We start from the raw sequence: 15407 nt of genomic DNA, 5'->3' as shown, positions 1-15407 counted from the left end.
AGAATTATTGGAGAATTTTCTCTAGAAATCTTTACATACCACAAAAATCTCGAATCTCACAAATAGCATCTAAATCACTATTTCAACATAGGTTATTGAGTGTGTTAGATCGCTGAAAGTTAAGTAATTAAACATATTAACTGAGTAAAAGAAATCAAGTTAGATTTTATCGAGGAAACTGTAAGTGGAACGATTTCTTTTACATACTTTTGTTTATAAAATCTGTAATTTGTAATCTTAAACGATACGATTATTTCACATATTTATAGAAAGTTAAATAATTAACAAAGTGAACGATCGCATATAAAGCTATTAAACAGTTATTTAAGTGCCTATATGAAATATAATCATTTAATCATTCTTTCTTTTCCTTCATTGCAGTACATCATAAAAATATATTTTCAAATTGTCACAATGATTCCAACATACATATGGTTGTAGACTTATCAAACTTTTTACTGTTATGTTTTAGGTAGAGAGTATTAAAAACTGACGAATATGCTCGGGATAAGCAACAAAAATTAAAATAACGTGTGTTTTACATATTTTTTTATTTGAAATAAAAAAAATAATTACATACATTCAGAAAGATGCAGATACCCAAAAATGAGATATATTTTTCTAACAAAAATGCGAAATCTTCTAATATGTATTATATAAATGACCAAGCGAAAATACACAAAGTAACGTCGAACCGTTTACTGATCAGAAATAGCCAACGTCTCAGACGCTACTAAGATACTGGCAAACAACACTTTTCTGACAACTGGAACCTTACCAAGGTCATCTTGATCCCAAAAAAGAATTCCAACTCATATAGACGATTATGCATGCTAAGCTCAGTAAGTTTCTGGAAACACTAATCAGAAACGGATTCACAAGGGAGATAAATTTGAAAGTAACACGAAACCGTTTCGTTTCTGCAAAGATGAATCTACTATTGATGCATCACTGTCTGTATTACAAGTAGCCAGGGAGTAGATAGTTAACGTAGCTAGAAGTATCCCAAGTGACAAAGCACCAGACAATACAGCATCCTTCCAGACGCTATCAAGATACTGTAAAACTGCGTATCAAACTGGATCTATTAGGGAAACAACACTTTCCTGAAAACTGGAACCTTACCAAAGTCATCGTGATCCCAAAAAAGAATTCCAACTCATATAGATGATTATGCATGCTAAGATCAGTAAGTTTCTGGAAACAGTGATCAGAAACGGACTCACTAGAGAGATAAATTTGAAAGTAACACGAAACAGTTTCGTTTCTACAAAGATGAATCTACTATTGATGCATCACTGTCTGTATTACAAGTAGCCAGGGAGTAGATAGTCAACGTATCCCAAGTGACAAAGCACCAGACAATACAGCATCTTTTCAGACGCTATCGAGATAATGGAAAACTGCGTATCAAACTGGATCAAATAGAATTATCTATTAGGGAAACAACACTTTCCTGAAAACTGGAACCTTACCAAAGTCATCGTGATCCCAAAAAAGAATTCCAACTCATATAGATGATTATGCATGCTAAGATCAGTAAGTTTCTGGAAACAGTGATCAGAAACGGACTCACTAGAGAGATAAATTTGAAAGTAACACGAAACAGTTTCGTTTCTACAAAGATGAATCTACTATTGATGCATCACTGTCTGTATTACAAGTAGCCAGGGAGTAGATAGTCAACGTATCCCAAGTGACAAAGCACCAGACAATACAGCATCTTATCAGACGCTACAAAGATACTGGCAAACTACGTATCAAACTGGATCAAATAGAATTATCTATTAGGGAAACAACACTTTCCTGAAAACTGGAACCTTACCAAAGTCATCGTGATCCCAAAAAAGAATTCCAACTCATATAGATGATTATGCATGCTAAGATCAGTAAGTTTCTGGAAACACTGATCAGAAACGGACTCACTAGAGAGATAAATTTGAAAGTAACACGAAACAGTTTCATTTCTACAAAGATGAATCTACTATTGATGCATCACTGTCTGTATTACAAGTAACCAGGGAGTAGATAGTCAACGTATCCCAAGTGACAAAGCACCAGACAATACAGCATCTTATCAGACGCTATCAAGATAATGGAAAACTGCGTATCAAACTGGATCAAATAGAATTATCTATTAGGGAAACAACACTTTCCTGAAAACTGGAACCTTACCAAAGTCATCGTGATCCCAAAAAAGAATTCCAACTCATATAGATGATTATGCATGCTAAGCTCAGTAAGTTTCTGGAAACACTGATCAGAAACGGACTCACTAGAGAGATAAATTTGAAAGTAACACGAAACAGTTTCGTTTTTGCAAAGATAAATCTACTATTGATGCATCACTGTCTGTATTACAAGTACCCAGGGAGTAGATAGTCAACGTATCCCAAGTGACAAAGCACCAGACAATACAGCATCCTTTCAGACGCTACAAAGATACTGGCAAACTGTGTACCATACTGGTTCAAATAGAATGATCTATTGGAGAAACAATACTTTCCTAACTTATTTATTCGTAAAATACTTTTTTTCATTCATATCAGCAAAAACCAGCAATAATTACACGTCCAGTCGTCCTAGGTACCAAATTTCCACTTTTCTGATATCTTGGTGCAACCTTTCACTCTGCTCGCCGTTGACAGCTCATAATTTCTCAGGAATGGAGATCAGAAATAATAAATCGGAATGGAGAAAGTGGATATTTTTTGACAGCTGAGCCATTTAGAGGTCATTAACTAGCTTTTTGTAGTTTGCATTCATAATGTTGCCTAAAAATCCTTTTGCGACATTTACGAATGAGTTCCAAGGTCTAAGTTCTTACGTGGTATGTTTGTGTATAAAATTAATATCGCTCAGTAATTTTCATATCTGTGATTAAATAAAAATAAGTTCTCTCCGTAAACTCAGCGTCACTTAAGGGCGATGAGAGACAGAGTGGTTTTATTCGATACGGCTACCGAGTCGGTACCATAGTCGCTTTTGAGCTAAAACCTTAATTAATTAAATGGGACGGTTTTGATTTTCTAGATTCTGGGAGGTTTTGGGATACTGAATAAGACTAGCAACTCTTAATTAATACAATTACGGGCACGGGTTTTCGTAATTTTGAGACTTCAAACTCAAAACAATGCCGTGACAAAAAATGTAGAGTACAAAATTCTCTACAAAAAATTATCCCAGATATTTGTTCCCAATCCCAAATTTTTTACCATAATCGCGAATAACTGGGAAATTACGAGAAATTCGAAAAAAAGAAAATTACTGGGGCAAAAAATGTAGAGCACAAAATTCTCTTCAAGCATTTTTACTAACCCCCCTGATGAGTTTGTGTACTCAAAAACATTTTGAATCGCGCGAAACTATTAAGTTTTCGACTCAAACTGCCGAGACAAAAAATGTGGAGCACAATATTCTGTACAAAGGTTTCAATTTTTTCCATTATAAAATAGGTTTGAACGCTGAAAAATATTTTGAATCGCTAATAACTCGAAAACTACATAGAATTAAAAAAAATGGCGAAACCAAAACTGTAGAGCACAAAATGAGTACCCACATTTTTGTGAAAGAGAAACTATTAAGAAGTCTGTAAATATAGAAATAATAATCAATCTAGAACGGAAATAGAGTTCATGAGTTTTTTAAAAGTTCATTTGAAACCACTAAGTAGAAAATATTGATAATATCACGAACGATAAATCTCTCGATGGATTTGCTTGTCTATATGGCGAGTGATGAAACTTATCCATTGAAACTTCAAGTGCTTATGTGGCCAATATACCTCTTCATCTTGCAAGATTTTCGAAAACTTTCCCAAGTAGAAAATAGAGATGTTAACCATTATGATGAATGAATTTTCATTTTTTTAAAATGAAGTAGTTTTACAAGAGTTAGAGCAGTTTCCATGTGAGCCTGGAACGTAAATTGGCTTGAATTCTCACTGGGAATTTGCGACCGAGTGCTCCGGCTTTCGGCGTTGAGGGAGATTTACTTAGAAATAATGGCTTCAACGAAAAAATACCTATAGACCTTTTTTGTAAAAAATTTTGTGACCTACATTTTTTGCTCAGACAGTTTTTCTCGAATTCCTCTTAGTTTCCGAGTTATTCGCGTTTCAAAATTTTTATGAGTATAAAACTGACGCGGGATTTAACTAGGAGGGAAAAAAAAACGATGTGGAGAATCTAATCTCAGATGTTGAAAAGCATTCAGGTTCATAGTATGACTACAACTGTATATAATGATAGACTGAAATGAGAAACACGAAAATTGTTTGTTAAACGTCATATATGTTTTGAACAGTCTCGGCAACCGCCTCAGTGAAATCCGCTGTGTCTGTCATCAACTTCACTGGGAAAAAACTTTTTTGTTGGTATTTAAATCCCATTCTCATAGTATTTACAAAAGTCTAAGTTCAATGTTAAGAGGAGGTGAAAGGACATTTTTTGAGTCTACCAGAGGCACATACTTAACATTTTGGTATTCCGGTTGACATACGGATATTTCCGTCCAATTTGGCCTCACCCTCCACTGCACGAATGTACCACAAACAAATCCCAATGCGATAACTTTCAAATCACCATATAACTGTTACTCTTTAGAAAAAGACCTCTAATAAATTTAGTTTCCTAGTTTCTTTATCTCATTGATAATTCACTCGTTCTAAATTATGAAAGAAGAGAATATTTATATGTTAGAACTCTTCATGCAATGTATCATATAACATCCACTTTAGCCCTTTATTTATATACGCAGCTGGCAATAATTTTTTCATTTTCGATGTAAGAACGGAAATTTTTCATTGAGATTGACAATCTTTAACATGAACGTTGAAATATCGTGCTTCTGATTATAATTATTTGTTAGTTATCATCATTCATCAAAGCTTTCGAAGGTATATTACTAATAAAATATATTTTATACCTACCACTCCATCTATTTATGTTCTCCAACAACATTATTCTCTTTTATGCAGGTAACTTCGAACGTATTGCGGTACCGATGTGAACAAGTACGAAGATATTTTGTAGATGGCACCACACAAACTCGTACTACTTCATTTATTATACTGATTCACCTACACAAGATGGCGCTGTATATATCAAAATACTTTGATAAATTTCCTTAATTTCTCATTTTTTAGACCTCTTGATATGTTTATGCTTCTAAATGTTCTTGATTTTAGACGTCATTTGATTGAAAATTAGTTTTTTTTTAAAGACAGATGAAAATTTGACGTTTCGACTACTTGTAGTCTATATCAGAATATTGATACTGACAATTTGAGTATTTATATCAATATGAATAATAATGAATAAGTTATCGTCTTCAGAGACTGAAGGTAAACTGTAAACTGTAGAAGATAACTTGGTTATCGAAACGCGCGTCAGACAGTATAATTGTTAGTGTTGGCGTGGTGGTGTTGTAAACAGTATACCTATTCAGAAATTCCAACTTAGATGAATATAAACATTTATATTAATATAAATATCATATTTTGATAAAGTAAAAGAAGAAGAAGAAATTATAAAAGAAACTAAATTTAAATCAGAAGAGACCTAACATTTATTAGTCGAAAGTAGTCGAAACGTCCAAACTTTTATCCATCTTTCAAAGATTATTTATAAAAACTAATTTTATAACAGAAGAGACCTAAAATCAAGACTATTTCTTAGCGGGAATGTGGAAATGAAACTCCAGCCCGGTGCTATCATCTGTTTCTTTCCGCCATTTTAGTGCCACGCAAAAACTTACGACAGCCGGCTGCACACAGTTTGAAAGGTAGGTAAAATTTAAAAAAAAAGAGTATATTTATCTAATTTTCAGTGTTTTTTAAGTCGAGAGACAGGTCTGTATACTAAGTGATGGTAAAAAGTGATATTTTCTATGGATAGCTTTGTCAATGGAATTTGAATCGCCGATGTTTATTTTTATGGAACGTTTTCATAACCTACAAAGTTCTCTCTTTAAAAATACCCAGTTGGGTTAATTGCGGACAAGCCTTGCGAGGTAAGTACGGACGTCCGCAATTACCCCTAATTCAATAAACTATTATGAAATTAATCAATAACTTCTCATTTTTAAATGCCTCGGAAATATATAAGAAAAAAAACAATCATACACCATCGAATCATTACAAAAAGCTGTGCAAGAAATAAAAGACCAGAAGATAACTTTTCGTCAGACGGAAGTAAAATATGGTATTCCTAGAGCTACTTTTTTGACCAAGTGATTCTACAATACCAAAGAGATATAGAAAATCCGTTTTTAACGAAATACGAGAAAACGAACTGGTTGATTTTATTTTAAAGTCATGTAAGGCTTTCTTTGGGATAACAATACCTACTCTGAGAAAGATAGCTTTCGATTTTGCCACCGCAAACAACATAAAAAATAATTTCAATAAAGAAACTGTAATAATCTGTAATAAACTGTAATCAATCCATTCCTGCCATACCAATTTTTTGGCTAAACATCCAAATATATCACTTCGAAGGCCTGAAGCTAGTATACTTCCATAAGTAGAATTGCCGCATTTAATGAAGAAGAAACCGATATATTTTTTGTGAATCTGAAAGCTCTCATGATTAAATACAAATTTAAATCTGATTCAATTTACAATATAGATGAAACTGGGATTAGTACGGTACAACGCAATTCCAGGATTCTTGCACCAAAGGGATTAAAACAGGTTGGAAAATGTACCAGTGCAGAACGTGGTTCTTTAACTACAGTTGTGAATTGCTTTAATGCCGGAGGCTCGTATATTCCACCATTTGTTATTTTTAAAAGAAAAAGGATGAATGCTCAGCTTATGAAAGATAGTAATAGCAACATGGTAGCTTGTGTTTCAGACTCTGGTTAGATCAATGAATCGATATTTGTTGATTGGCTTCAGCATTTTAAAGAATTCGCTAAAGCATCGGCAGACAATCCCGTTTTGTTACTTCTAGACAACCACGAGAGCCATATTAGTCTGAAAGCTTACGAGTTTTGTCGTAAAAATTTTATCCATGTTTTGACATTGCCTCCACATACATCGCATAGAATGCAGCCATTAGACTTGACCTTTCATGGACCACTGAAAACATATAATTACACCAGAAACTCTATGTGATACCAGCCATGTGGGTCCTGATCATAACAGCCAAAGAGAGTTTCATAGCGAATCTCAAATTAGTGATGCAGCTAATAACAGCATTCCTAGTAAAGTAAGATCTCAACAAGAGTCTCGGCCCTCTAGTAACATAAACATTATCGATGAATCCGTTCCCAATGTACCTGATCAAGACGAAATAAATGAGAATAATGCTACAAGTGAAGCTGATTTAAACCAAAGTACGGCAAGTCAATCTTCATCAGTACCACTTAGTGATTTAATAAAGGTACCAACTCTACAAATTCGTCATAGCAAACGGGCAGTGAACAAAAAGCATTCCATTATTTTTACCAGCACACCGGAAAAAAAATCTAGAAGAAAAGGAACAAAAGAAATCAGACAAGAAAAGCTCAAGAAAAAGAAAATAAAACTACATCTAATAAGCTAAAAAAGTCAAAACTGTCTACAGGAAAAGGATCAAAAGGTTTAAGAAATCTGAATAATTTTGAAAATGAAGGAAATTTTGATTACTTTTGCATTTATTGTCAGGAAAAAACAGTGATCCACCCGCCGAAGATTGGATTATGTGTTCAAAGTGTAACAAGTGGGCTCATGAGAACTCCACTGCAGGAAGTTCTTCTGTAGGCTTTACTTGTGATTTTTGTCTATGATGTGGACCTAGTCCGTAAATACCCCATGCTGTCCGTAATTAATCCAGGGTCAGTCCGAATTTACCCCGAGCGCTACGGGATTGTTTTTGTAGATGTATAGCTAAAGATTAATAATTAATAAAGACAGACTGATTATAATTGATAGTACGAATGTAGTGCGTTATTTCCCTTCAGCGTCTGAAATTCCCCTATCCTCACCTATATTTCGCGCTTTCGAATAGGTACTTATGTATTCATCGTCTGGAAAATAATTAATTGATATTTGAGGTTGTTTTGAATTTTGTAAGTTCTTGCAAAAGCATCAAATTCATTGGTTTCAAAATTCAATATTCAAAATGACGTTTTGGATACATGACACTCTTTATAAAATAAAACAGTTATCTAAAATATCAGCGAATGACGGGGAAATAAAATCTGTTAGAATGAAAAACCGAGGGATGTTGTTGACGGTAACTGCGTTGACATTGATTTGTTCAACTTACATGTTTACTTTAAGCCATTTATTTACATTTTGATACCATTATCGATTAGGTAAAGATCTTCGCAGAAGATTCGAGAGAAGAAGCCATTCGCAGAGCTTCAGCTTGTTATATAGGGCAAGACCCCATTTTCTTTGCGCTGCATCTTGTCTGGTTTAACACGGTCGATAATAGACAGCCAGCCAGCATCAAAAGCCAAGCCGTCCTCTACATAAAACAACAAATTTCCGACCCGACGAAAAAATAAATAATGAAGAAATTCAGTGGATATGAAAGTCGAATATCTGGTTGCAATAATATATCGAGGACACTGTAATACGTGTAGAATAACCGTCGGGAAGAAGAAACTCCAAGCTAAGGTTTTATAGGAGCATCATAATATGCGGTAGACGGAGGAAAACATCGTAATAAAAAGTTCTTATTGATTCGAAAAAATAAAAATTCAACAAGAAAACCAAAAACATTAGTTGTTATTCAGTGGAAACAACATGGCGGATTTTCGATGCCAGTGCCCTCGATGGTATGTGGCAGAACTAATCTATTTTCGCGGTTCATTTAAATTTACATCATAGAATATCTATGTATTTTATGTTATTCATTTCCAACACTTTAGCAGTAAAATAACTAAACTATATCAATTTAACATAGTTGAAAGTAAAGGTTGTAGAGATTTTTTTTGTACAAAGAAAGAGCAAAAGTTTTATTTTATATTATAGTCCATCGTTTTGCTGTACCTTGTCAATGTCGCACATCTTCTTCAATATTCTTAACCTTACCTTTGTTATTTTTCAAAATTTCAATTTTGATATTTTGTCTGTTGTATTCCGTTGAACTTGATGAATCATCATTTTTCTAGCTGTTAAAGTGTTTTTACTAGTTTCAGCTACAAAAACCGATTTTTGTTTGACAAAACTACTAATTTCCTCTTTAATAATGGAGTCTGACACTCGGACTATCAAGTTGATGCTCTTCGACGATCATATCACTATTTACTAAACCTGAATTTATAGCAAATGGATGTTCTTGGTCATGAACTTTGGCATAACTTCATAGAATGAAGAAGATAATGGAGGCAGATGAGAGGAATAGATGGGCTAGCTTCATACTTCAAAGGTTTTCAATTGAAATTTTCTTTTCCAGAAAATAATTTTCACACAAACGACAATTTGATGTTGAGCATTGAATTTTATAAAATTCTTCCTGTTTAGAACACACACAAGGAAAACGTTCAAGAAAGTGAAACGAATGATTATTAATGTTGACAATTGACATTGACAAAAATGACACTTTTTTATTACACTAGTGCCACGATTGGTAAGTAGCCGAACTAAATTTCTGTTGCTGAAATTGACCTTATTGGGTATCTTTTGTGTTTGCATCACAGTAACTTCGAACTACATAATCAAGTGACGAGTTATACATCGGGGATAGCTTAAGAAATGGAGAATGACTACTTGGATTATTAGTTCTCTGACTGAAGAAGGTTAAAATGGTTCTCAAGAATGGTAACATGGTCATCGGAGTTAGTCAACGAAAGGAACGAGTAGATTTCTTTGAATCTCGTACAGAAATAGGAGAAGAGGAAGTAAACTAGGCACGAACAACGTGACGAATAAAAATGAAGGGCAGAATATTGTAATTCGCACCTAACTGTGAACTTTGTCCGCGAATGATTCTTCAATGTTATGGGCTTCATCACTTTGTGTGTGTGTGTGTGTGTATAACAATATATCATTAAAAAGAAATAAGCCACAAAAAAATGAGTCAGACATGTTTTATTGAACATAATTTCCATCGAACAATATTAATAATTATAATTATTACATTTTTAGTGTCTGTTGTGCAATAATAACTGAAGTTTATATTTGTAACAATAACCAAAAGCGTAATGGGTTTTGCAATATCAAATATAAATGACGAAATATCTGATTATCAATCTCTGGCTTCCTTACGGGATATTATCCTACGGGAAATTGATAATTGTAGATTATGTACGGAAAAGAAAGTCATTCCGGAATACCTAATTACATAATACCTTTACAACTTATTGCAGAAAATTATTTGGACGGGAAACCAGTACGGACACTAAAACTCATGAGTTACAACAAGTCTAGCTGTAAATGGTTCTTCGACAAAAGCAGATCTAATGCGGGGATACAACAGTCCTTGAGATCGTAGTGTAATTACGTATGGTACAGACCAGTTTCGACCTATTTGGGTTTTGTCAGGATAACATAGACTTCCTTAATTAGAGTTTTCTACAAAATCGTTTTTAGTTGCTATTTATTATTATAATATAGCTAAAAAACCTAAAAACTGTTACGGTATTTTGGTTTATAAAGCATGTCAGGTGATGAACTATAAACAGGAAGAATATAAATTATATGTTGCTTCAACACTGGGGGCCTTCAACTTCAAGAAATATAAGGATATATTTATTTGTTATATATAGGTAACTATAACTTCATTATTTTAAAGGTGCTTTCGAAATCTGCCTATCATTATCTTGGTTCCAATAATTTTATATTTGTTCATTCAAGTGCGAAAGACAACAGAGCTGCAAAATATTATATCCTGAGAACTTTCTTGAATGAGTGGAATTCATAGATCAGACAAAATAGATCCTTTGGGTCACCAAAATTATACATACTTGAAAATAATGAGTAATAATAGCTGTTCACCAGTTATTTAAGCGGTAGAATGGATACTACTCAAGAGAAGTTGCTGAGAAGTATTTCAGCAACTCATGCCAAAAGAGAAAATTATTGAAAAAATACCGGAGGAAGCCACAGTCATCAAAGATCTGACATAAAAAGACATAAAAATATAAAAATTATCAAGTTAACAAATCTTAAAGGTGGGAATTGAGAACAAGAGAGTTGGTACTGTCATGAAGCACCATGAAAACTTTGTTAACAGACGGTGGATCTTTTTATATGCTTTTGGGGTTTATAAATAAAGGACAAACAAACAAAGTAATTTATTACTTTTTTCAATATTTCATTGAATGATGATTATCAAATTAATTTTTCTATTAATATATCTGGATAATAATTCTAGAAGTTCACATGAAACTGATAGTGGTTGATATGTTTTTTTTTCACTCCATTTTCATTGTCCTGCTAAGCTATATGCCGAATCTTCCTTTTCAGTTGAATTATTAATTTGAAGAAAAATATCTTATGGTTTTACAAGGTATCCAAGTTTATTTCTTCATAGTTTAACATTAAAAAAAAATACTAATTTTAGCTTTCTCGATTAAATTATTATTTCAAATCTTACACCAATATTGCTAAATCCATTTTACAAGCTTAATTTTACTCGAAAGGTCCTGGAACTAGAGTTTGAGCTACGTCTTACACCCACTTTTAATATATTTCTTTCTTCAAAATAGGACAACTCAAGTAAATCTATATTTGTATCTCTTGTGGTTCAATTAATAAGAAGAGAAGATTGATAATAGATATTAAAAGGCGTTTAATCCTCTTTTTAATGTTACTTTCAACAATATACGAAAAATACTGATGAAATGCATGAATATTATTAGAAGAGTCGGTGGCATCGTCCAAATTCTTCAATAACTTAATCATATATATGTCATTTTTTTATTTTTAACTTGATTTTCAATTACCAAAGTAGTTTTTGTTTATGTCAATTCCACCGTAATTTTTAAGTGAAAACACTGAGATGAAAAGAGAATAAATTTGTCACTAAGATGACAACATATTTTAGGAGTAAGATCTATTCCTCTTTGTAAATTGAGTCACAAGTTTTACATTGCTCATTTGAAGTAGAAGAAAAATATTAAGGGTGAGAAATTTTTAAGTTAACATCCCGTATATTTGTCAAAATTCAGTAGTCAAACTGTGATTCACAGGACCAAAGCATTTCATAATTAATGGCACTTAAATTGTAACTATTATAAATTAAACTAATCTAAATAATTTATCTAAATAAGTTAGTTCGTTAAAATAATTTTAAATCGAAGAAATTGTTATAAATCAAGTGTATTTATTTTAGGAAAATCTTTTTAATCATCAATTTTAGGAAGAAAAGTTTTTTCATTATTTTAAAATACAAAACTCAATATAATGGTTCGGCCGTATGAGAGCCGTAAAAAAATAGACTAACCTGTGAAAAGCATCTTAATTTTTTAGAGAATTAGGAATATTTCATGTAATCTAGTACATCGACCGTGCCGCAGTGTTGTGCAAGTTCATTTTGTTTCACAAAAAACACATTACTTTTTGAAAAACAACTTTTAAAACAACATGCTAACAGCGGCACGCAAAAACAAAAATAGACGAAGTAATTAAATATATAATTGAAAAAACTAGAGAACTATATAACATCCCTAGGTCCTCTTTTTAAAGAAAAACTACCATGAAAGAGCAACTAAGAATATAGAGAGGAAAATAAATAGGAAAATTCATGGACCAGTAAAAGCTGGAAATAATGACTACAGTAGGCCAATGAACTATGGAATTAAAATTATATTAGAAAAGGAGGATATTGTGAATACAATTATAGCAAAAAGGATACAATGGTACGGTCACATTAAAAGAATGGAAAAACGGCAGGGTACAAAGAAAATCACAGAATGGAGACCGAGCGAGAAAAGATTGCCTGGTAGAGCAAAAAATAGATGGGTAGATCAGATTGTGCAAGATATGGAAAATCTGGGAGTAAGTGACTTGAACAAACAGATGCAGAACAGGGAAAATTGGAGAACAATAGTCGAAGCTGCAAAAATATGTGATAAACTGTAATTATATAGGGTAAAATGTAGGCTGTCCACCCACAAAAAATACAGGGTCAAAAGAGCTCAATTTGAGCGGCTACAATTCTCAATAGAATGTATAGCCGTGTATATGTATGAACGGAACAAGATTAAATGAAACGGGAAGCGTGAGGGATGCTCCAAAATCTGGAAGACCAGGACAACCCTCATGCAACCATAAATACTGAAATCATCTTGCATCTAAATGTTAGTAAGTTGTTTGTGCACCCGTACAAAGTTCAAATTATTCACGAACTCCCAGGAGATGATCCGGGTGATAGAAACCTCTAAGCATTTGAAATTTTCTGTATCTTCATGAGTCATTATGATGAAAATAGTGATTTTCTTGATAACGTAGTATTTTGAAACGAGGAAACGTTTGAGTGGTACATTAAATCGAAATAATTGTTGGGAAAAACCCCACTGGATTCAGTGCTTCCAGAACTTCTTGCGGCATTTCCGGATCCAAATAATAGAAAAAGCTTTATTCCCAGTATTTGGTACTTGTATTGAGAATAATTCATTGAGATGGCTACGTTTTGAGCATTCATTTGAACCTATTTTAAATTAATTATAGAATTACATTATTATTTACATGATTTAGTACCTTGAAATCATATTTTTGAGGACTCTATTTTGGATGAATATGAAATAATTGAGTTTGTTTCATGAAAGTTTGATTTTATCAACTATAATACACTTTAGTGAGTTTTGCGTGCGATATTTTATGAAAGACAGCTTTTCTTATAGTTCTCTAAAATAAGCAGATGAAGAATTTTTTTATTTATTGATTGGGATATGCCATGAATATTTTCTCGAAATATTTTTTCACTAGCATATTTCACTATTAAATATTATCATCACTTTTGGCACCAAGCTGGCAAGATTCTCTCAAATAGTCAGCAACACTTTATCGCTCTCAGTATGGTCTAGGATCATAAGGAGTTGCGTTGAAACCTACATATCGATTGTTTTTCCTATGTTGGAATCCTGTACCAGGAGCAGTATTGTAATAAATGACTCTTCTTATTCCAAAAGGATCAATATACCCGAAACTACCAGATCTTTTGTCTCCTGGTTCGGTTTGTTCTTCGTGGTAAGCTCTTGGGATGTAATACCTGAAGCCATCGTTAGTAACTGAAACACCGTCATAAGTAGAAAATCCGTTATCGGATCCAAGGAATGGTTTCCCGTTTCTGTCTAAGGGATATGTTGGTCCGTTTCTAAATCTATAAGTATCCTTAACTTGACGAACATATGGATTATACTCGACAGAATTTGAGTCAAGTTCTTGTGGACTATCGAAAATAGCGGGAGAATAGGTAGTGGGATTTGAGGAATACAAAGTACGATCTGTATTTATATTGATAGGAGAAGGAGTAGTTGATTGATAATAAAGTTGTTGATTAGTTCCGGAACTTTCAGTTGATTGGATGTAATTTTCATTCAAGAAACTAAAATTGAATGGATTGTATCTAGTTTTTGCGAAAGTAGGTGGTGTGATATCTATAACGGGCCCTCCTGTAGATGATAAACCGCTATAAGGACTAAATGTGGTTGATTTTATACTTTGATCCACATCAAGATAATGAGGATCTGTTGTAGGTATCCCATTTTGTGTGTAGGCAGTGGACGACAAGGGAGAAATAGTTGTGGTGGAAATATAAGTTTTATCAGGTGTAATTGGAGACGATGTACTACTGGAAGCAGGAATGTTCGCGTTGTAACTATATGAAGGCACAGGACTACTGGTAGGAATGAAAGATACACTATTATATGGTACATTGACAATAGGTCTTTGGTTTGCTTTCACCAGAGTACCTGCAGATGCGGGGGATTTTTTCGCCGATTTTATAGCATCTCCAACATTTATATTCCTTCCAACAAAAATATTTTTGGTTTTTAATATCCTATAGCCTTCGTTGTCGGCAATGTAGTCGCGTTGTCGTAGCATACCTGAAAAAATAAATAGTATCATTTGATGGTACGCGGATATATTGAAAAATTCTTAGCCTACTATAGAACCAAACGAAATTTCAATGTCAAAATATTTTATTACTCAAAATATTCTCCTTTTAATTGGATACATTTATTACAGCGAACCTGCAACGTTTCTAGATCTCTCAAAAAAAATGTTTTTTCTTACTTTGCAAACCAGACACCCACAGCTTTAATTACCTCCTCGTTGGAAGAAAATTTACGACCTTTCAAACTTTTTTTCAGTTAAGGTAAAAGATGATAGTCGGACGGAGCCAAATCTAGTGAATAAGGCGGGTGTTCTAGTAATTCAAAAACTAAATCACGAATCTTTTTGCATGGCAACATGAGATTTGTGTGCAAGGGCGTTGTCCTGCAAAAACAAAACACCTTTGGAT

The 15407-nt window shown here is 33.3% G+C and overlaps 1 protein-coding gene across 1 annotated transcript in view; it reads right to left on the bottom strand.

Annotated features, from left to right (window-relative positions):
• Positions 1 to 10012: 10012 nt before the first annotated feature.
• Positions 10013 to 15407, bottom strand: part of LOC130444585 (uncharacterized) — an 86835-nt gene continuing 81440 nt past the window's right edge. Inside the window, exon 3 of the mRNA XM_056779809.1 lies at positions 10013 to 14988. Coding sequence (XP_056635787.1) covers positions 13952 to 14988 — 1037 coding nt within the window. The 3' untranslated portion in view covers positions 10013 to 13951. The remainder of the gene's footprint in view (positions 14989 to 15407) is intronic.

Source organism: Diorhabda sublineata, chromosome 5, assembly GCF_026230105.1.
Source record: "Diorhabda sublineata isolate icDioSubl1.1 chromosome 5, icDioSubl1.1, whole genome shotgun sequence".
In the NCBI taxonomy this organism is placed as follows: Eukaryota; Metazoa; Arthropoda; class Insecta; order Coleoptera; family Chrysomelidae; genus Diorhabda; species Diorhabda sublineata.
This window is presented reverse-complemented; position numbering and strand designations above follow the sequence as displayed.